The sequence below is a fragment of the Phyllobates terribilis genome, unplaced genomic scaffold (assembly GCF_046119375.1).
Source record: "Phyllobates terribilis strain yellow unplaced genomic scaffold, ASM4611937v1 Scaffold_7__3_contigs__length_470593459, whole genome shotgun sequence".
Classification (NCBI taxonomy): domain Eukaryota; kingdom Metazoa; phylum Chordata; class Amphibia; order Anura; family Dendrobatidae; genus Phyllobates; species Phyllobates terribilis.
In genome coordinates this window covers 31,401,940-31,422,260 of record NW_027362767.1, presented here as the reverse complement: position 1 = coordinate 31,422,260, position 20,321 = coordinate 31,401,940, and the positions used below count along the sequence as shown (strand labels likewise).

The following is a 20,321-nucleotide window of genomic DNA, read 5'->3' as shown; positions in this document are numbered from 1 at the left end:
TAGTGTATGAACAGTGGTACGACCTTTTCATATAGTCGCTAACACAGGACTATACCATGTTGATGAGGAGGGGAGATATGGTCAGTCGGAAATGACGGATTAGTGGGGGAGGTCACGTCGCCGTTGCTGCGGCTGCTTTGTCTTTCAGTTTCCGCCTCAGATCCGCGGTCAGTACAGAGGCCGCGGCCTGTGGTCCCGCCTCCCCCCGGCTTGGTGTGGTGGTACGCTCCGCAGCGCAGTGTCAGCTGTCCCCGCCCTCTCCTTCACCTCCGCTTGTTGTTCCCCGGGGTCCGGAGCGGACAGTCGGCCACAGGCGGCGCTCCTCTCCCGGTCTTGTGCCCCGGTCTCGCCCATGGCTCTGTGCGGGGATGCGGGAGCCTCGTCCCTCCCCAGCGAGCTGATCGTGCACATCTTCTCGTTCCTGCCGGCTCCGGACCGGCTGCGGGCCTCGGCCGCCTGCTCGCACTGGCGGGACTGCCTCTTCTACCCGGCGCTGTGGCCGGAGCTGCGGCTGAGCCTGCAGGCGTCCCTGGCCGAGCGGCCGCGGCTCGAGTTCCTCATGCGGAAATGCGGCTGCTTCGTGCGGGAGCTGCGGGTGGAGTTCGCGGCCGAGAATTATCTGTCCGGATCGGCCGAGGCCGGCGGCGCCTCTCCCCCCTCCTGCTCCGCGCAGGACGCCGCTGACGGGGAGGCGCCGCCCTCGGGGAGGTGGATGGAGGTGCTGAGGACCTACCTGGAGCTGGTGCTGTGCGTGCTGGGCTGCGTGCGGGGCAACAGGTGAGCGGAGCCGCAGCGTGTGTACAGGGGTAAGAGTGTGCGGTATAGGGGGCCACAGTGTGTACAGGGGCAACAGGTGAGCGGAGCCGCAGCGTGTGTACGGGGGGGGGGAACAGTGTGCGGTATAGGGGGCAACAGGTGAGCGGAGCCGCAGCGTGTGTATGGGGGGAACAGTGTGCGGTACAGGGGGCCACAGTGTGTACAGGGGCAACAGGAGAGCGGAGCAGCAGCGTGTGTACAGGGGTAAGAGTGTGCGGTATAGGGGGCCACAGTGTGTACAGGGGCAACAGGTGAGCGGAGCCGCAGCGTGTGTACGGGGGGGGGGGGGACAGTGTGCGGTATAGGGGGCAACAGGTGAGTGGAGCCGCAGCGTGTGTACGGGGGGGGGGGGGGGGGGACAGTGTGCGGTACAGGGGGCCACAGTGTGTACAGGGGCAACAGGTGAGCGGAGCCGCAGCGTGTGTACGGGGGGGGGGGGGGGGAACAGTGTGCGGTATAGGGGGCAACAGGTGAGCGGAGCCGCAGCGTGTGTATGGGGGAACAGTGTGCGGTATAGGGGGCAACAGGTGAGCGGAGCCGCAGCGTGTGCACGGGGGGGGGGGGGACAGTGTGCGGTACAGGGGGCCACAGTGTATACGGGGGCAACAGATGAGCGGAGCCGCAGCGTGTGTACGGGGGGGGGGGAACAGTGTGCGGTACAGGGGGCAACAGGTGAGTGGAGCCGCAGCGTGTGTACGGGGGGGGGGGGGGGACAGTGTGCGGTACAGGGGGCCACAGTGTATACGGGGGCAACAGATGAGCGGAGCCGCAGCGTGTGTACGGGGGGGAACAGTGTGTACAGGGGCAACAGGAGAGCGGAGCAGCAGCGTGTGTACAGGGGGGAACAGTGTGCGGTACAGGGGGCAACAGGTGAGTGGAGCCGCAGCGTGTGTATGGGGGAACAGTGTGCGGTATAGGGGGCAACAGGTGAGCGGAGCCGCAGCGTGTGTACGGGGGGGGGTGACAGTGTGCGGTACAGGGGGCCACAGTGTGTACAGGGGCAACAGGTGAGCGGAGCCGCAGCGTGTGTACGGGGGGGGGGGGGGGAACAGTGTGCGGTATAGGGGGCAACAGGTGAGCGGAGCCGCAGCGTGTGTACGGGGGGGGGGGGGGGGAACAGTGTGCGGTATAGGGGGCAACAGGTGAGCGGAGCCGCAGCGTGTGTATGGGGGAACAGTGTGCGGTATAGGGGGCAACAGGTGAGCGGAGCCGCAGCGTGTGCACGGGGGGGGGGGGGACAGTGTGCGGTACAGGGGGCCACAGTGTATACGGGGGCAACAGATGAGCGGAGCCGCAGCGTGTGTACGGGGGGGGGGGAACAGTGTGCGGTACAGGGGGCAACAGGTGAGTGGAGCCGCAGCGTGTGTACGGGGGGGGGGGGGGACAGTGTGCGGTACAGGGGGCCACAGTGTATACGGGGGCAACAGATGAGCGGAGCCGCAGCGTGTGTACGGGGGGAACAGTGTGTACAGGGGCAACAGGAGAGCCGAGCAGCAGCGTGTGTACAGGGGGGAACAGTGTGCGGTACAGGGGGCAACAGGTGAGTGGAGCCGCAGCGTGTGTATGGGGGAACAGTGTGCGGTATAGGGGGCAACAGGTGAGCGGAGCCGCAGCGTGTGTACGGGGGGGGGTGACAGTGTGCGGTACAGGGGGCCACAGTGTATACGGGGGCAACAGATGAGCGGAGCCGCAGCGTGTGTACGGGGGGAACAGTGTGCGGTATAGGGGGCAACAGGTGAGTGGAGCCGCAGCGTGTGTATGGGGGAACAGTGTGCGGTATAGGGGGCAACAGGTGAGCGGAGCCGCAGCGTGTGTACGGGGGGGGTGACAGTGTGCGGTACAGGGGGCCACAGTGTATACGGGGGCAACAGATGAGCGGAGCCGCAGCGTGTGTACGGGGGGGGGGGAACAGTGTGCGGTACAGGGGGCAACAGGTGAGTGGAGCCGCAGCGTGTGTATGGGGGAACAGTGTGCGGTATAGGGGGCAACAGGTGAGCGGAGCCGCAGCTTGTGTACGGGGGGGGGGGGGGGGGGGACAGTGTGCGGTACAGGGGGCCACAGTGTATACGGGGGCAACAGATGAGCGGAGCCGCAGCGTGTGTACGGGGGGAACAGTGTGCGGTATAGGGGGCAACAGGTGAGTGGAGCCGCAGCGTGTGTATGGGGGAACAGTGTGCGGTATAGGGGGCAACAGGTGAGTGGAGCCGCAGCGTGTGTATGGGGGAACAGTGTGCGGTATAGGGGGCAACAGGTGAGCGGAGCCGCAGCGTGTGTACGGGGGGGGTGACAGTGTGCGGTACAGGGGGCCACAGTGTATACGGGGGCAACAGATGAGCGGAGCCGCAGCGTGTGTACGGGGGGAACAGTGTGCGGTATAGGGGGCAACAGGTGAGTGGAGCCGCAGCGTGTGTATGGGGGAACAGTGTGCGGTATAGGGGGCAACAGGTGAGTGGAGCCGCAGCGTGTGTATGGGGGAACAGTGTGCGGTATATGGGGCAACAGGTGAGCGGAGCCGCAGCGTGTGTACGGGGGGGGTGACAGTGTGCGGTACAGGGGGCCACAGTGTATACGGGGGCAACAGATGAGCGGAGCCGCAGCGTGTGTACGGGGGGGGGGGAACAGTGTGCGGTACAGGGGGCAACAGGTGAGTGGAGCCGCAGCGTGTGTATGGGGGAACAGTGTGCGGTATAGGGGACAACAGGTGAGCGGAGCCGCAGCTTGTGTACGGGGGGGGGACAGTGTGCGGTACAGGGGGCCACAGTGTATACGGGGGCAACAGATGAGCGGAGCCGCAGCGTGTGTACGGGGGGGGAACAGTGTGCGGTATAGGGGGCAACAGGTGAGTGGAGCCGCAGCGTGTGTATGGGGGAACAGTGTGCGGTATAGGGGGCAACAGGTGAGTGGAGCCGCAGCGTGTGTATGGGGGAACAGTGTGCGGTATAGGGGGCAACAGGTGAGCGGAGCCGCAGCGTGTGTACGGGGGGGGTGACAGTGTGCGGTACAGGGGGCCACAGTGTATACGGGGGCAACAGATGAGCGGAGCCGCAGCGTGTGTACGGGGGGGGGGGAACAGTGTGCGGTACAGGGGGCAACAGGTGAGTGGAGCCGCAGCGTGTGTATGGGGGAACAGTGTGCGGTATAGGGGGCAACAGGTGAGCGGAGCCGCAGCTTGTGTACGGGGGGGGGGGGGGAGACAGTGTGCGGTACAGGGGGCCACAGTGTATACGGGGGCAACAGATGAGCGGAGCCGCAGCGTGTGTACGGGGGGGGGAACAGTGTGCGGTACAGGGGGCAACAGGTGAGTGGAGCCGCAGCGTGTGTATGGGGAACAGTGTGCGGTATAGGGGGCAACAGGTGAGCGGAGCCGCAGCGTGTGTACGGGGGGGGGGGGGACAGTGTGCGGTATAGGGGGCAACAGGTGAGCGGAGCCGCAGCGTGTGTATGGGGGAACAGTGTGCGGTATAGGGGGCAACAGGTGAGCGGAGCCGCAGCGTGTGTATGGGGGAACAGTGTGCGGTATAGGGGGCAACAGGTGAGCGGAGCCGCAGCGTGTGTACGGGGGGGGGGGGGACAGTGTGCGGTATAGGGGGCAACAGGTGAGCGGAGCCGCAGCGTGTGTACGGGGGGGGGGGACAGTGTGCGGTACAGGGGGCAACAGGTGAGCGGAGCCGCAGCGTGTGCACGGGGGGGGGGGGGGACAGTGTGCGGTATAGGGGGCAACAGGTGAGCGGAGCCGCAGCGTGTGTACGGGGGGGGGGGGGGGAACAGTGTGCGGTATAGGGGGCAACAGGTGAGCGGAGCCGCAGCGTGTGTATGGGGGAACAGTGTGCGGTATAGGGGGCAACAGGTGAGCGGAGCCGCAGCGTGTGCACGGGGGGGGGGGGACAGTGTGCGGTACAGGGGGCCACAGTGTATACGGGGGCAACAGATGAGCGGAGCCGCAGCGTGTGTACGGGGGGGGGGGAACAGTGTGCGGTACAGGGGGCAACAGGTGAGTGGAGCCGCAGCGTGTGTACGGGGGGGGGGGGGGACAGTGTGCGGTACAGGGGGCCACAGTGTATACGGGGGCAACAGATGAGCGGAGCCGCAGCGTGTGTACGGGGGGGAACAGTGTGTACAGGGGCAACAGGAGAGCGGAGCAGCAGCGTGTGTACAGGGGGGAACAGTGTGCGGTACAGGGGGCAACAGGTGAGTGGAGCCGCAGCGTGTGTATGGGGGAACAGTGTGCGGTATAGGGGGCAACAGGTGAGCGGAGCCGCAGCGTGTGTACGGGGGGGGGTGACAGTGTGCGGTACAGGGGGCCACAGTGTGTACAGGGGCAACAGGTGAGCGGAGCCGCAGCGTGTGTACGGGGGGGGGGGGGGGGAACAGTGTGCGGTATAGGGGGCAACAGGTGAGCGGAGCCGCAGCGTGTGTATGGGGGAACAGTGTGCGGTATAGGGGGCAACAGGTGAGCGGAGCCGCAGCGTGTGCACGGGGGGGGGGGGGACAGTGTGCGGTACAGGGGGCCACAGTGTATACGGGGGCAACAGATGAGCGGAGCCGCAGCGTGTGTACGGGGGGGGGGGAACAGTGTGCGGTACAGGGGGCAACAGGTGAGTGGAGCCGCAGCGTGTGTACGGGGGGGGGGGGGGGACAGTGTGCGGTACAGGGGGCCACAGTGTATACGGGGGCAACAGATGAGCGGAGCCGCAGCGTGTGTACGGGGGGGAACAGTGTGTACAGGGGCAACAGGAGAGCCGAGCAGCAGCGTGTGTACAGGGGGGAACAGTGTGCGGTACAGGGGGCAACAGGTGAGTGGAGCCGCAGCGTGTGTATGGGGGAACAGTGTGCGGTATAGGGGGCAACAGGTGAGCGGAGCCGCAGCGTGTGTACGGGGGGGGGTGACAGTGTGCGGTACAGGGGGCCACAGTGTATACGGGGGCAACAGATGAGCGGAGCCGCAGCGTGTGTACGGGGGGAACAGTGTGCGGTATAGGGGGCAACAGGTGAGTGGAGCCGCAGCGTGTGTATGGGGGAACAGTGTGCGGTATAGGGGGCAACAGGTGAGCGGAGCCGCAGCGTGTGTACGGGGGGGGTGACAGTGTGCGGTACAGGGGGCCACAGTGTATACGGGGGCAACAGATGAGCGGAGCCGCAGCGTGTGTACGGGGGGGGGGAACAGTGTGCGGTACAGGGGGCAACAGGTGAGTGGAGCCGCAGCGTGTGTATGGGGGAACAGTGTGCGGTATAGGGGGCAACAGGTGAGCGGAGCCGCAGCTTGTGTACGGGGGGGGGGGGGGGGACAGTGTGCGGTACAGGGGGCCACAGTGTATACGGGGGCAACAGATGAGCGGAGCCGCAGCGTGTGTACGGGGGGAACAGTGTGCGGTATAGGGGGCAACAGGTGAGTGGAGCCGCAGCGTGTGTATGGGGGAACAGTGTGCGGTATAGGGGGCAACAGGTGAGTGGAGCCGCAGCGTGTGTATGGGGGAACAGTGTGCGGTATAGGGGGCAACAGGTGAGCGGAGCCGCAGCGTGTGTACGGGGGGGGTGACAGTGTGCGGTACAGGGGGCCACAGTGTATACGGGGGCAACAGATGAGCGGAGCCGCAGCGTGTGTACGGGGGGAACAGTGTGCGGTATAGGGGGCAACAGGTGAGTGGAGCCGCAGCGTGTGTATGGGGGAACAGTGTGCGGTATAGGGGGCAACAGGTGAGTGGAGCCGCAGCGTGTGTATGGGGGAACAGTGTGCGGTATATGGGGCAACAGGTGAGCGGAGCCGCAGCGTGTGTACGGGGGGGGTGACAGTGTGCGGTACAGGGGGCCACAGTGTATACGGGGGCAACAGATGAGCGGAGCCGCAGCGTGTGTACGGGGGGGGGGAACAGTGTGCGGTACAGGGGGCAACAGGTGAGTGGAGCCGCAGCGTGTGTATGGGGGAACAGTGTGCGGTATAGGGGACAACAGGTGAGCGGAGCCGCAGCTTGTGTACGGGGGGGGGACAGTGTGCGGTACAGGGGGCCACAGTGTATACGGGGGCAACAGATGAGCGGAGCCGCAGCGTGTGTACGGGGGGGGAACAGTGTGCGGTATAGGGGGCAACAGGTGAGTGGAGCCGCAGCGTGTGTATGGGGGAACAGTGTGCGGTATAGGGGGCAACAGGTGAGTGGAGCCGCAGCGTGTGTATGGGGGAACAGTGTGCGGTATAGGGGGCAACAGGTGAGCGGAGCCGCAGCGTGTGTACGGGGGGGGTGACAGTGTGCGGTACAGGGGGCCACAGTGTATACGGGGGCAACAGATGAGCGGAGCCGCAGCGTGTGTACGGGGGGGGGGGAACAGTGTGCGGTACAGGGGGCAACAGGTGAGTGGAGCCGCAGCGTGTGTATGGGGGAACAGTGTGCGGTATAGGGGGCAACAGGTGAGCGGAGCCGCAGCTTGTGTACGGGGGGGGGGGGGGAGACAGTGTGCGGTACAGGGGGCCACAGTGTATACGGGGGCAACAGATGAGCGGAGCCGCAGCGTGTGTACGGGGGGGGGAACAGTGTGCGGTACAGGGGGCAACAGGTGAGTGGAGCCGCAGCGTGTGTATGGGGAACAGTGTGCGGTATAGGGGGCAACAGGTGAGCGGAGCCGCAGCGTGTGTACGGGGGGGGGGGGGACAGTGTGCGGTATAGGGGGCAACAGGTGAGCGGAGCCGCAGCGTGTGTATGGGGGAACAGTGTGCGGTATAGGGGGCAACAGGTGAGCGGAGCCGCAGCGTGTGTATGGGGGAACAGTGTGCGGTATAGGGGGCAACAGGTGAGCGGAGCCGCAGCGTGTGTACGGGGGGGGGGGACAGTGTGCGGTACAGGGGGCAACAGGTGAGCGGAGCCGCAGCGTGTGCACGGGGGGGGGGGGGGGGGACAGTGTGCGGTACAGGGGGCCACAGTGTATACGGGGGCAACAGATGAGCGGAGCCGCAGCGTGTGTACGGGGGGGGGGGAACAGTGTGCGGTACAGGGGGCAACAGGTGAGTGGAGCCGCAGCGTGTGTATGGGGGAACAGTGTGCGGTATAGGGGGCAACAGGTGAGCGGAGCCGCAGCTTGTGTACGGGGGGGGGGGGGACAGCGTGCGGTACAGGGGGCCACAGTGTATACGGGGGCAACAGATGAGCGGAGCCGCAGCTTGTGTACGGGGGGGAACAGTGTGTACAGGGGCAACAGGAGAGCGGAGCAGCAGCGTGTGTACAGGGGGGAACAGTGTGCGGTACAGGGGGCAACAGGTGAGCGGAGCCGCAGCGTGTGCACGGGGGGGGGGGGGGGACAGTGTGCGGTACAGGGGGCCACAGTATACGGGGGCAACAGATGAGCGGAGCCGCAGCGTGTGTACGGGGGGAACAGTGTGCGGTATAGGGGACAACAGGTGAGTGGAGCCGCAGCGTGTGTACGGGGGGAACAGTGTGCGGTACAGGGGGCCACAGTGTGTACAGGGGCAACAGGTGAGCGGAGCCGCAGCGTGTGTACGGGGGGGGGGGGGACAGTGTGCGGTATAGGGGGCAACAGGTGAGCGGAGCCGCAGCGTGTGTACGGGGGGGGGGGACAGTGTGCGGTACAGGGGGCAACAGGTGAGCGGAGCCGCAGCGTGTGCACGGGGGGGGGGGGGGACAGTGTGCGGTACAGGGGGCCACAGTGTATACGGGGGCAACAGATGAGCGGAGCCGCAGCGTGTGTACGGGGGGGGTGACAGTGTGCGGTACAGGGGGCCACAGTGTATACGGGGGCAACAGATGAGCGGAGCCGCAGCGTGTGTACGGGGGGGGGGGAACAGTGTGCGGTACAGGGGGCAACAGGTGAGTGGAGCCGCAGCGTGTGTATGGGGGAACAGTGTGCGGTATAGGGGGCAACAGGTGAGCGGAGCCGCAGCTTGTGTACGGGGGGGGGGGGGACAGCGTGCGGTACAGGGGGCCACAGTGTATACGGGGGCAACAGATGAGCGGAGCCGCAGCGTGTGTACGGGGGGGAACAGTGTGTACAGGGGCAACAGGAGAGCGGAGCAGCAGCGTGTGTACAGGGGGGAACAGTGTGCGGTACAGGGGGCAACAGGTGAGCGGAGCCGCAGCGTGTGCACGGGGGGGGGGGGGGGGGACAGTGTGCGGTACAGGGGGCCACAGTGTATACGGGGGCAACAGATGAGCGGAGCCGCAGCGTGTGTACGGGGGGGGGCAACAGGTGAGTGGAGCCGCAGCGTGTGTAGGGGGCAACAGTGTGCGGTATAGGGGGCAACAGGTGAGCGGAGCCGCAGCTTGTGTACGGGGGGGGGGACAGTGTGCGGTACAGGGGGCCACAGTGTATACGGGGGCAACAGATGAGCGGAGCCGCAGCGTGTGTACGGGGGGAACAGTGTGCGGTATAGGGGGCAACAGGTGAGTGGAGCCGCAGCGTGTGTATGGGGGAACAGTGTGCGGTATAGGGGGCAACAGGTGAGCGGAGCCGCAGCTTGTGTACGGGGGGGGACAGTGTGCGGTACAGGGGGCCACAGTGTATACGGGGGCAACAGATGAGCGGAGCCGCAGCGTGTGTACGGGGGGGAACAGTGTGCGGTATAGGGGGCAACAGGTGAGTGGAGCCGCAGCGTGTGTATGGGGGAACAGTGTGCGGTATAGGGGGCAACAGGTGAGTGGAGCCGCAGCGTGTGTATGGGGGAACAGTGTGCGGTATAGGGGGCAACAGGTGAGCGGAGCCGCAGCGTGTGTACGGGGGGGGGTGACAGTGTGCGGTACAGGGGGCCACAGTGTATACGGGGGCAACAGATGAGCGGAGCCGAAAGCGTGTGTACGGGGGGGGGGAACAGTGTGCGGTACAGGGGGCAACAGGTGAGTGGAGCCGCAGCGTGTGTATGGGGGAACAGTGTGCGGTATAGGGGGCAACAGGTGAGCGGAGCCGCAGCGTGTGTACGGGGGGGGGTGACAGTGTGCGGTACAGGGGGCCACAGTGTATACGGGGGCAACAGATGAGCGGAGCCGCAGCGTGTGTACGGGGGGGGGGGAACAGTGTGCGGTACAGGGGGCAACAGGTGAGTGGAGCCGCAGCGTGTGTATGGGGGAACAGTGTGCGGTATAGGGGGCAACAGGTGAGCGGAGCCGCAGCTTGTGTACGGGGGGGGTGGGGGACAGTGTGCGGTACAGGGGGCCACAGTGTATACGGGGGCAACAGATGAGCGGAGCCGCAGCGTGTGTACGGGGGGAACAGTGTGCGGTATAGGGGGCAACAGGTGAGTGGAGCCGCAGCGTGTGTATGGGGGAACAGTGTGCGGTATAGGGGGCAACAGGTGAGTGGAGCCGCAGCGTGTGTACAGGGGGGAACAGTGTGCGGTACAGGGGGCCACAGTGTGTACAGGGGCAACAGGAGAGCGGAGCAGCAGTGTGTGTACAGGGGGGAACAGTGTGCGGTACAGGGGGCCACAGTGTGTACAGGGGCAACAGGAGAGCGGAGCAGCAGCGTGTGTACAGGGGGGAACAGTGTGCGGTACAGGGGGCAACAGGTGAGCGGAGCCGCAGCGTGTGCACGGGGGGGGGGGGGACAGTGTGCGGTACAGGGGGCCACAGTGTATACGGGGGCAACGGATGAGCGGAGCCGCAGCGTGTGTACGGGGGGGGGGGAACAGTGTGCGGTACAGGGGGCAACAGGTGAGTGGAGCCGCAGCGTGTGTATGGGGGAACAGTGTGCGGTATAGGGGGCAACAGGTGAGCGGAGCCGCAGCGTGTGTACGGGGGGGGGGGGGGACAGTGTGCGGTACAGGGGGCCACAGTGTATACGGGGGCAACAGATGAGCGGAGCCGCAGTGTGTGTACGGAGGGGGGGGGGGGGGACAGTGTGCGGTATAGGGGGCAACAGGTGAGTGGAGCCGCAGCGTGTGTATGGGGGAACAGTGTGCGGTATAGGGGGCAACAGGTGAGCGGAGCCGCAGCGTGTGTACAGGGGGGAACAGTGTGCGGTACAGGGGGCCACAGTGTGTACAGGGGCAACAGGAGAGCGGAGCAGCAGCGTGTGTACAGGGGGGAACAGTGTGCGGTACAGGGGGCCACAGGGTGTACAGGGGCAACAGGAGAGCGGAGCAGCAGCGTGTGTACAGGGGGGAACAGTGTGCGGTACAGGGGGCAACAGGTGAGCGGAGCCGCAGCATGTGCACGGGGGGGGGGACAGTGTGCGGTACAGGGGGCCACAGTGTATACGGGGGCAACAGATGAGCGGAGCCGCAGCGTGTGTACGGGGGGGGGAACAGTGTGCGGTATAGGGGGCAACAGGTGAGTGGAGCCGCAGCGTGTGTATGGGGGAACAGTGTGCGGTATAGGGGGCAACAGGTGAGCGGAGCCGCAGCGTGTGTACGGGGGGGGGTGACAGTGTGCGGTACAGGGGGCCACAGTGTATACGAGGGCAACAGATGAGCGGAGCCGCAGCGTGTGTACGGGGGGGGGGGGGAACAGTGTGCGGTATAGGGGGCAACAGGTGAGTGGAGCCGCAGCGTGTGTATGGGGGAACACTGTGCGGTATAGGGGGCAACAGGTGAGCGGAGCCGCAGCGTGTGTACAGGGGGGAACAGTGTGCGGTACAGGGGGCCACAGTGTGTACAGGGGCAACAGGAGAGCGGAGCCGCAGCGTGTGTACGGGGGGGGAACAGTGTGCGGTATAGGGGGCAACAGGTGAGTGGAGCCGCAGCGTGTGTATGGGGGAACAGTGCGCGGTATAGGGGGCAACAGGTGAGCGGAGCCGCAGCTTGTGTACAGGGGGGAACAGTGTGCGGTACAGGGGGCCACAGTGTGTACAGGGGCAACAGGAGAGCGGAGCAGCAGCGTGTGTACAGGGGGGAACAGTGTGCGGTACAGGGGGCCACAGTGTGTACAGGGGCAACAGGAGAGCGGAGCAGCAGCGTGTGTACAGGGGGGAACAGTGTGCGGTACAGGGGGCCACAGTGTGTACAGGGGCAACAGGAGAGCGGAGCAGCAGTGTGTGTACAGGGGGGAACAGTGTGCGGTACAGGGGGCCACCGTGTGTACAGGGGCAACAGGAGAGCGGAGCAGCAGCGTGTGCACGGGGGGGGGGGGGGGACAGTGTGCGGTACAGGGGGCCACAGTGTATACGGGGGCAACAGATGAGCGGAGCCGCAGCGTGTGTACGGGGGGGGGGACAGTGTGCGGTATAGGGGGCAACAGGTGAGTGGAGCCGCAGCGTGTGTATGGGGGAACAGTGTGCGGTATAGGGGGCAACAGGTGAGCGGAGCCGCAGCGTGTGTACGGGGGGGGGGGGGGGGGGACAGTGTGCGGTACAGGGGGCCACAGTGTATACGGGGGCAACAGATGAGCGGAGCCGCAGCGTGTGTACGGGGGGGGGACAGTGTGCGGTATAGGGGGCAACAGGTGAGTGGAGCCGCAGCGTGTGTATGGGGGAACAGTGTGCGGTATAGGGGGCAACAGGTGAGCGGAGCCGCAGCGTGTGTACGGGGGGGGGGGGGGGGGGGGGACAGTGTGCGGTACAGGGGGCCACAGTGTATACGGGGGCAACAGGTGAGCGGAGCCGCAGCGTGTGTACGGGGGGGGGGGGGGGACAGTGTGCGGTATAGGGGGCAACAGGTGAGTGGAGCCGCAGCGTGTGTATAGGGGAACAGTGTGCGGTATAGGGGGCAACAGGTGAGCGGAGCCGCAGCGTGTGTACGGGGGAAGAGCGTTCGGTACAGGGGGCCACAGTGTATACGGGGGGGCAACAGGTGAGCGGAGCCACAGCGTGTGTACGGGGAAAGAGCGTGCTGTACTGGGGGCCACAGTGTGCACAGGGGCAACAGGTGAGCGGAGCCACAGCGTGTGTACAGGGGGGAAGAGCGTGCGGTATAGGGGCAACAGGTGAGCGGAGCCGCAGCGTGTGTACAGGGGGGAAGGGCTTGTGGTACTGGGGGCCCACAGAGTGCAGAGCCACAGCTTGTGTACTGGGGGGGAAGAGCGTGCGCTACAGGGGCAACAGGTGAGCGGAGCCGCAGCGTGTGTACATGGGGGAAGAACATTCGGTATAGGGGGCCGCAGAGTGCAGAGCCGCGGCGGGTATAGGGGGCCGCAGAGTGCGGAGCCGCGGCGGGTATAGGGGGCCGCAGAGTGCGGAGCCGCGGCGGGTATAGGGGGCCGCAGAGTGCGGAGCCGCGGCGGGTATAGGGGGCCGCAGAGTGCGGAGCCGCGGCGGGTATAGGGGGCCGCAGAGTGCGGAGCCGCGGCGGGTATAGGGGGCCGCAGAGTGCGGAGCCGCAGCGGGTATAGGGGGCCGCAGAGTGTACAGGGGCAACAGGTGAGCGGAGCCGCAGCGTGTGTACGGAAGAAGAGCGTGCGGTACAGGGGGCCACATTGTATACGGGGGCAACATGTGAGCGGAGCCGCAGCGTGTGTACGGAAGAAGAGCGTGCGGTACAGGGGGCAACAGGTGAGCGGAGCCGCGGCGTGTGTACAGGGGGGAAGAGCGTGCTGTACTGGGGGCCACAGTGTGCACGGGGGCAACAGGTGAGCGGAGCCACGGCGTGTGTACGGGGGGAAGAGCGTGCGGTATAGGGGGCAACAGGTGAGCGGAGCCGCAGCGTGTGTACAGGGGGGAAGAGCGTGCGGTACTGGGGGAACCACAGTGTGTACGGGGGCACCAGGTGAGCAGAGCCGCAGCGTGTGTACGGGGGGGAAGAGCGTGCGGTATAGGGGGCCACAGAGTGTGTGTACAGGGGCAACAGGTGAGCGGAGTCGCAACGTGTGTACAGGGGGGAAGAGCGTGCGGTACAGGGGCAACCGGTGAGCGGAGCTGCAGCGTGTGTACGGGGGGAAGAGCGTGCGGTATAGGGGGCAATAGGTGAGCAGAGCCGCAGAGTGTGTACTGGGGGAACAGAGTGCGGTACAGGGGGCCACAAAGTGTGTACAGGGGCAACAGGTGAGTGGAGCCGCAGCCTGTGTACGGGGGCACGGTGTTCGGTACTGGGTGTTACAGTGTGTACAGGGGCAACAGGTGAGCGGAGCCGCAGCCTGTGTACGGGGGCACGGTGTTCGGTACTGGGTGTTACCGTGTGTACAGGGGCAACAGGTGAGCGGAGCCGCAGTGTGTGTACGGGGGCACGGTGTTCGGTACTGGGTGTTACCGTGTGTACAGGGGCAACAGGTGAGCGGAGCCGCAGTGTGTGTACGGGTAGAACAGAGTGCGGTGCGGGGGCCCAACATCCATATTACAGGGGACACAGGTGAGTGGGGCTGCTCCATATGTACAGGGGGAACAGTGTGCGGGCAATAGGTGAGATCCAGGGGCCGCAGTGTGTACACCTGGTGCTGGGCTGCGATGTATGTACAGGGGCCGCACTATGTACAGGAGGGCCACAGTGTGTATACAGCGGCTGCAGTACAGGGGCCCCTGGAGGCAACAGACGGGGGCCACAGTGTATGTGTGTGAGAAGCCACCGTTGTGTACAGGGGCTCCGCATTAGCGGCCCGCCCTGTACACTCCGGGGGTCCCGTATGTGACGCACCCCGATATTTATTCTACAAGGTGCTGTGTCTGCACTGGGGGTTACAGGACCCCCCATATATCTACACTACAGGGGCCCCAATATGTACAGTAGACCCCCCTCCCCCAATAAATACAGGACTGGCCCTGATGTGCAGCACAAGGGCCTCTACTACTAAAATGTCCAGTACCCCCTTCATCACACAGCGACATGCTGGGACTACAGGACTGGTGACCACCCCCAATAGGTTTACTACCCCGGACCCCCTTATATGTGTACAGTGCTTCTTATCTGTGAAGGGGGGGTCAGACGCATGCAATGGCTGACCCCTGTTGTGTTGAATGCTGGATCTCCCCCTAAATATGTACAGTGCAGAGATCCCAAATATGTGCAATTCAGGCCCCCCATATATCAATGTGCTAGGACCCTAAATATTTTTCCGGTATCATCCAATATCTACTTAGTCGTGCTCCCCAATATGTGCAGGACAGGCAGCCCACTCCCAAATAATCACAGCATCCAGACCCCCCCACCTTCTACTGTCCTATACCCCATTAGTCAGTATTAGGACCCCCGCTGGGGAAGAGGCCCCCCATTCTCTTCTCATAGTTTTGAGTGCTGCCCCTCTAATTCTGTACCCCTCCCCCAATCCTGTCCTTCCCCGCACACTATAATGTACATAGCCCGACCTCTAGTAACCCCATAACTGCAAAATACCCCCATCCCACAGGTACCCCTATACCTGTGCAGGGAGACCCCAGGATCACAGCCACCTCCCACAGGTGACCCCTATACCTGTGCATGCAGACCCCAGAAATACAGCTCCATCTTACAGGTGACCCCTATACCTGTGCAGGGAGACCCCAGGATCACAGCCCCCTCCCCATCCTCATTTTTGTGATCAGAGCCTTTGACTCCAGCTGCTGTAGACTGTATGGGTATGCTGGGAGTTGTAGTTCCGCCACTGGTCCTGTGTGACATTTCTATGACCGTTCTGTAATCCGGCGACCGCTCTCGCTGATGTCTGATTACAGTGATTTGCCGGAGAGCGATGGAGTTGCGTTTCTTGGTCTCCTCCTTGGTCGGGTTTCTTCAGGGAGGTGCAGTGTGCGCTCATCTCCATAACAGCAGAGGACGCGGCGCTAGTCACCTCCGTCCCATGTGATCGTACATATGGCGACGTTGGCACAGCCTCTTGGGGAGTCCTGGTCCCGGGAGGAGGCCGGGTTGTGCACGCTCGTCCTGTGATCAGGAGCTTCTGCCCCGAGTGGTCATGACCTTCACTGGCCGAGACCAGAGCAGAAACCTGAAATCACAGAGAGTAGCGGTCCTGTATGTGCCCTCTGTAGTGCCCTGCCTGGACCGTCCAGCCTCGTGATGTCCCCATAGAGCTCACGGGGAGGGGCCGCCGTCGTTATTGCTTAGATTGGAGACAAAAGGGGCAAAAATAGTGGTCAGGGGCCGGATCCTGTGGATGCAGTGAAGGTTTGATGTGTCCAGTCTACAAATACTATCTGCCCTTCACTTAGTCACCTGCTAGGACCCCATAGATCACCAGAACTAGCAGACTTGTGGTCGGGCAGAACAGGGGACAGGAGATGTTGGCTGATCGTCAGCGCTGCCCCCTAATGGGAGGGAGTTCTGGAAGGATGCTCCATTCAGCTTCTGACCACAGGGACCTCCACTAACGAGGAGACTTGTGTCCCATGTTCTCCCCTGGCCAGGAGGCATTCAGGGGAGCAGCTGATTGTGCGTGGGCACACGAGCGCTCGTCTATCTCCGACCATCGTTCTGATGATCGGCGGGGTCCGCTCCTGCACAGACATCACTTGTGCTCTTTTTTTTTTTTTTTTTTTTGCCGACTAGAATACCCCTTTAATAGACCCCCATCGTCTGCTTAACACCCTTATTTTTCTTCCCTCTCTGCAGGAATCTCCAGAAGCTCAGCCTTTTTGGTGACATCAGTATTTTGCAGCAGAACGGCACCATAACGAACACTTACCTAAATAAAGCGGATCCGGGCGGCAAAAAGATGCAACAGTAAGTGGAGCGGGTGAGGGGGGCACCATAATCCATCGCTGCATCCTAAGGGTCCTCATTATGGGGGTCTCCAGCTGCTGGGGGGACCGTGCGCTGACCTATGTCTCTATTCACAGGATCCAGCAGCTCTTCGAGGAGATCCTGGCCAACAGCCGGCACCTGAAGTGGCTCTCCTGCGGCTTCATGCTGGAGATTGTGACCCCAACCTCTCTGGCGTCCTTGTCGAATCCGGTGGCCAACACCATCGAGCACCTGAGCCTCCTGGACAACCACATGTCTGCCGACACCACCCTGGTGACCACCATCGAGCTGGAGCGCTTCGTCAACCTGCGCTCGCTGGCTCTGGACTTCTGCGACTTCACAGCAGAAATGACGCGGGTGTTGGCGAATAACAACCACGTGCCTTTGCATCGCCTCTCGCTCCTGGTCCACAGCACCTCGCTGAAGAGCAAAACCCTGGACAAGATGCCGGAGGACGAGGACTGGAGGGCGCTAACGCGGAACAGCGCCAACCTCCGGGTCTACATGATGGCGTTTGACGTGAAGAGCGACGACATGTTACGAATATTGAAGCCCGGCATCCCGCTGGAGAGGATTCACTTCGACAGCTACATCACCTGCGTGTCCGGGGCGGTGGTGGACCTCATCTCCCGGCAGTATGACACATTCCTCACCCACTTCATCCTCATGAACGACGTCAATGACATGTCCGGCTTCCCGGATCTCAGCGACAACAGGAACGAAGACCCGCTGGTTCTCTTGGCTTGGAGGTGCATGAGGCTGTCCCTGCTGGCTATTCACGGTAAGGGGGCTGGCCGGAGTGACACGGCGTGGAACCGTGCTGTTCGGGCTCTTAAAGGGGCATCTGCCATGGTTCCAGACTGGAGGGACCCGACCTGTCCTGCTTTACACAGGCAACCCATTGATGTAAATTCACAGTGTAGTTCTTCCTTTCCCTAGTGGTGGCGCCACCAAGAAACTGAACACTTACTGTCAGGATTGACCCTTTCCTGCACTATAACATCTCGCACAGTGCAGGTGTCTGATCGCTGCTTTATAATGGCTTTAAATTGACATAAAGGGGCCATCAGACAGAACATATTTATTTCTTCTTTAGACATGGATTGATTTAAAATAATAAACGGAGGCATGCGCTTCTTTCAGCGACCCCCGCAGGTCGCTGCAGGGGTCTCTGCCAGAGGTAGCGTCTGCCTTGTTCAAAATACCAATAAGAAGGGGGTCGACTAGAACTCAAAATTTAGGGGAGAAATGCTGGATACAGGCTCTGATAGTACAGGTCCGCTCCTTCCTTAAAGGGAATCTGTCGGCAGGTTTTTGCTATGTGATCTGAGAGCAGAGTGATGTAGCTGATTCCTGTGATGTGTCACTCACTGGGCTGCTTGCTGTAGTTTCAGTACTATCAGTGTTTTATCAGCAGGAGATTATCAGTAGAGGGCTAGTTGTCTTGTGCCATGCAGTCCTGTGTAAGCCCGCCCCTATCACTGATTGGCAGTGACGCGCCCGCCGTGGGGTACTCGGTAGCCGGGCCGGTTGGTTCTATTGGGGTAGTCACGGTGGCAGTGACCCAGCTCCGTGGCCCAGGGTGGTCAATAAATTAAAGAAAAGAGGGGAGTAAAGTTTTTGGGGATAAAGTTTAGTGACGCCACCCGTGGTATGTGGCTATAGATGGCCGCCGCTGCTGTTCAGATCCACTGGGGCCATTGGTGACACAGCAGAGATGGTAGAGCTAGGCCTCAGGGCTGTTAGAGATGATCTTTGTTGTTGGTGTAGTGCAAGGCAGGTGACACAGCAATTAACTCTAGGACACAGCGGGGTGCAGTCTTTAAGTGTTTACTCACAGTTCTTATGATGTTCCGGGTTACAACTGCCAGCAGGTTATAACAGCCCACCGAGTCCTGTTTCCTCCGGGGAAGTGATTCAGCCAACTCTCGGATAATTTGGGTGCACTTGATCGGGACCCCCTTCTTGTGTACCTTTCCCGGGTCATCTCTCTCTGCGCTGGCTCTCGCCCTCCTGCCCTGTGCCTCACACACAGTGTCCCGAGCCAGTGGCCGCGGGCCTTGTCGGGCGACGTCCTCTCTGTCTCCTTGGTCCTATATGGCCACCTTTTCAGCGAATGTGTGTGGTTTTGGCTACAGCACTTAAAGATACTGCAAGCTCCGGTTTGCTAGCTGAGTCTTGCAGTTCTCCAGTAGTCTGGGGCCGGTCCCCTACTGCGGCCTGATCCCTTCATGGTCGGCGTGAACTCAGGCGCACGGGTGGACTCCGCACTTCCCGTGCCTCTAGGATCCCATCTCTGACTCCCTCGCTCCTCTTGTTCTTTCTCTTACTGGGCCCCTCTATCTGGACCCTACTCCTCAACGGTCCACTCACTGCGCTCTTGCTCCTAGGACCAGAACCCCAACCACTTCTAGATCTTTCTACTCTTCCTTTTATACTGTGTCATGTGACCCACGTCACCAACTGTCACTCTACGTGGTCCCCTCTACCTTGTGTGCCCCCTAAACTACTTCCTCCACCCACCTCCTCTACCTAGTTCCCCCCTGCAGACAGGGACTGTGCTCTCCCTCAGGAGCAATCTCGCCCTTCCCTAATGGAGTGATGTGGTGTTGGATGTGGGTGTGTGGGTCCCGGGTAGTGCTTCCTGCTTACCTGAGAGTGGGGTACCTGACCTCTGGCTGAGATGCAGTACCTCTGTGTGAACTGGACCCGCAGGGGCGCCACAGCAGCTTGCAGTGGAAGCAGCCAATCAGTGGTGTAGGCAGGGTTATACAGAGCTCAGCATTCAGAAAACTGCTAGATCTGCAGCCGAGAAAACAGGGATTTATCAAAACTGCAGCCAGCAGCCCAGTAAGTGAATTCCCCCCAGTAACGTCGTCCTCATCTCCCCGCAGGTTACACCGTCTGGGCCCACAACCTGATCGCCATCGCCCGTCTCAGAGGACCGGACCTGAAAGTCCTGGAAGTGACGGAGGAAAGCATAGACTTTGACCAAAGCGAGCTGGCCGACCAGGACGTGGACCCGGTGCACAACCTGATAGAGCAGGTGTCCATCGGCTTGGCCCGGCCCTGGCGCGCCGTCATGGACATCGAGCTGCTCAGCGTCTTCACCGAGCCGGCCCGTCACTTCTATCGCGAGATGCAAAACTTCAGCGAAGGCATTTGATTAGGATTATTTTTTCTTTTTCTTTTTTTTTTTTTTAATTTAAATTCAATTTATTTTTTCCGCTCCCCCCTCCTCGTGGTTACAATATGCAATTAGGGTCTTATCATGTTTCCTCAGTAGCGAGTTAACCCTTTGTGCCGTGTTTAATCAGTATTAGCGCTATATATATATATATATAAAAAAAAAAAGAAGAAGAAGAATTCGTACGTGTACGGACTGATCGGACTGAGGAACGTCAGCTCTTGGTTCAGAAGCTGAAAGTGACGCCGGTTTTCGGGTCTTTTTTTTTTTCACTGTTACAAACGATTCTCTCGGACACTGGAGCTCGGCAGGTCATGGGCGGACAGCGGAGAATATCCCGCGGCGGACGGCGGAGAATATCCCGCGGCGCACAATATCCCGCGGCGGACAGCATCAACAACTGAAACTTCTCGTGCAGAACTGAACTTTTTTGGGTCTTCATTTTTTTTCCCTTCTATGTAGATGAATTTCGTCATTGAGTCCTGTGTATGGGTGACTGGCCAAAAGAGTGTTTACCCCCACTCCCCCAGTGGTGGTCATAAAGACCCCTTCACAATGAGGTCATCATTAGTTACAGCAGGACCTGATTGAAAGTATTGATTTCAGGGGGGGGGGGGGGTAAATGCCCTTTCAGGCCGTGTTCACACAATGCTTTTCCATTGTTTTTTTTTTTGCGGAGGTTTTTACCGTGCAAAAGCATTATGTGAACACGGCCCTAGGGGTTTGTTTTTGTCATATATGATATACTATGTTATGTACTGTCTTTTTTTTATTTATATTTAT

General features: G+C 62.0%; 1 protein-coding gene across 1 annotated transcript; it reads left to right on the top strand.

Moving 5' to 3' along the window:
- The first annotated feature begins 337 nt into the window (after positions 1-337).
- FBXO33 (F-box protein 33) lies at positions 338-19,729 on the top strand. Its single transcript, XM_073638356.1, has 4 exons — positions 338-777; positions 16,220-16,330; positions 16,447-17,132; positions 19,246-19,729. Exons 1-4 carry the CDS (start codon positions 353-355, stop codon positions 19,515-19,517), a joined length of 1,494 nt encoding a protein of 497 aa, XP_073494457.1. The 5' UTR covers positions 338-352; the 3' UTR covers positions 19,518-19,729.
- Positions 19,730-20,321: the final 592 nt, after the last annotated feature.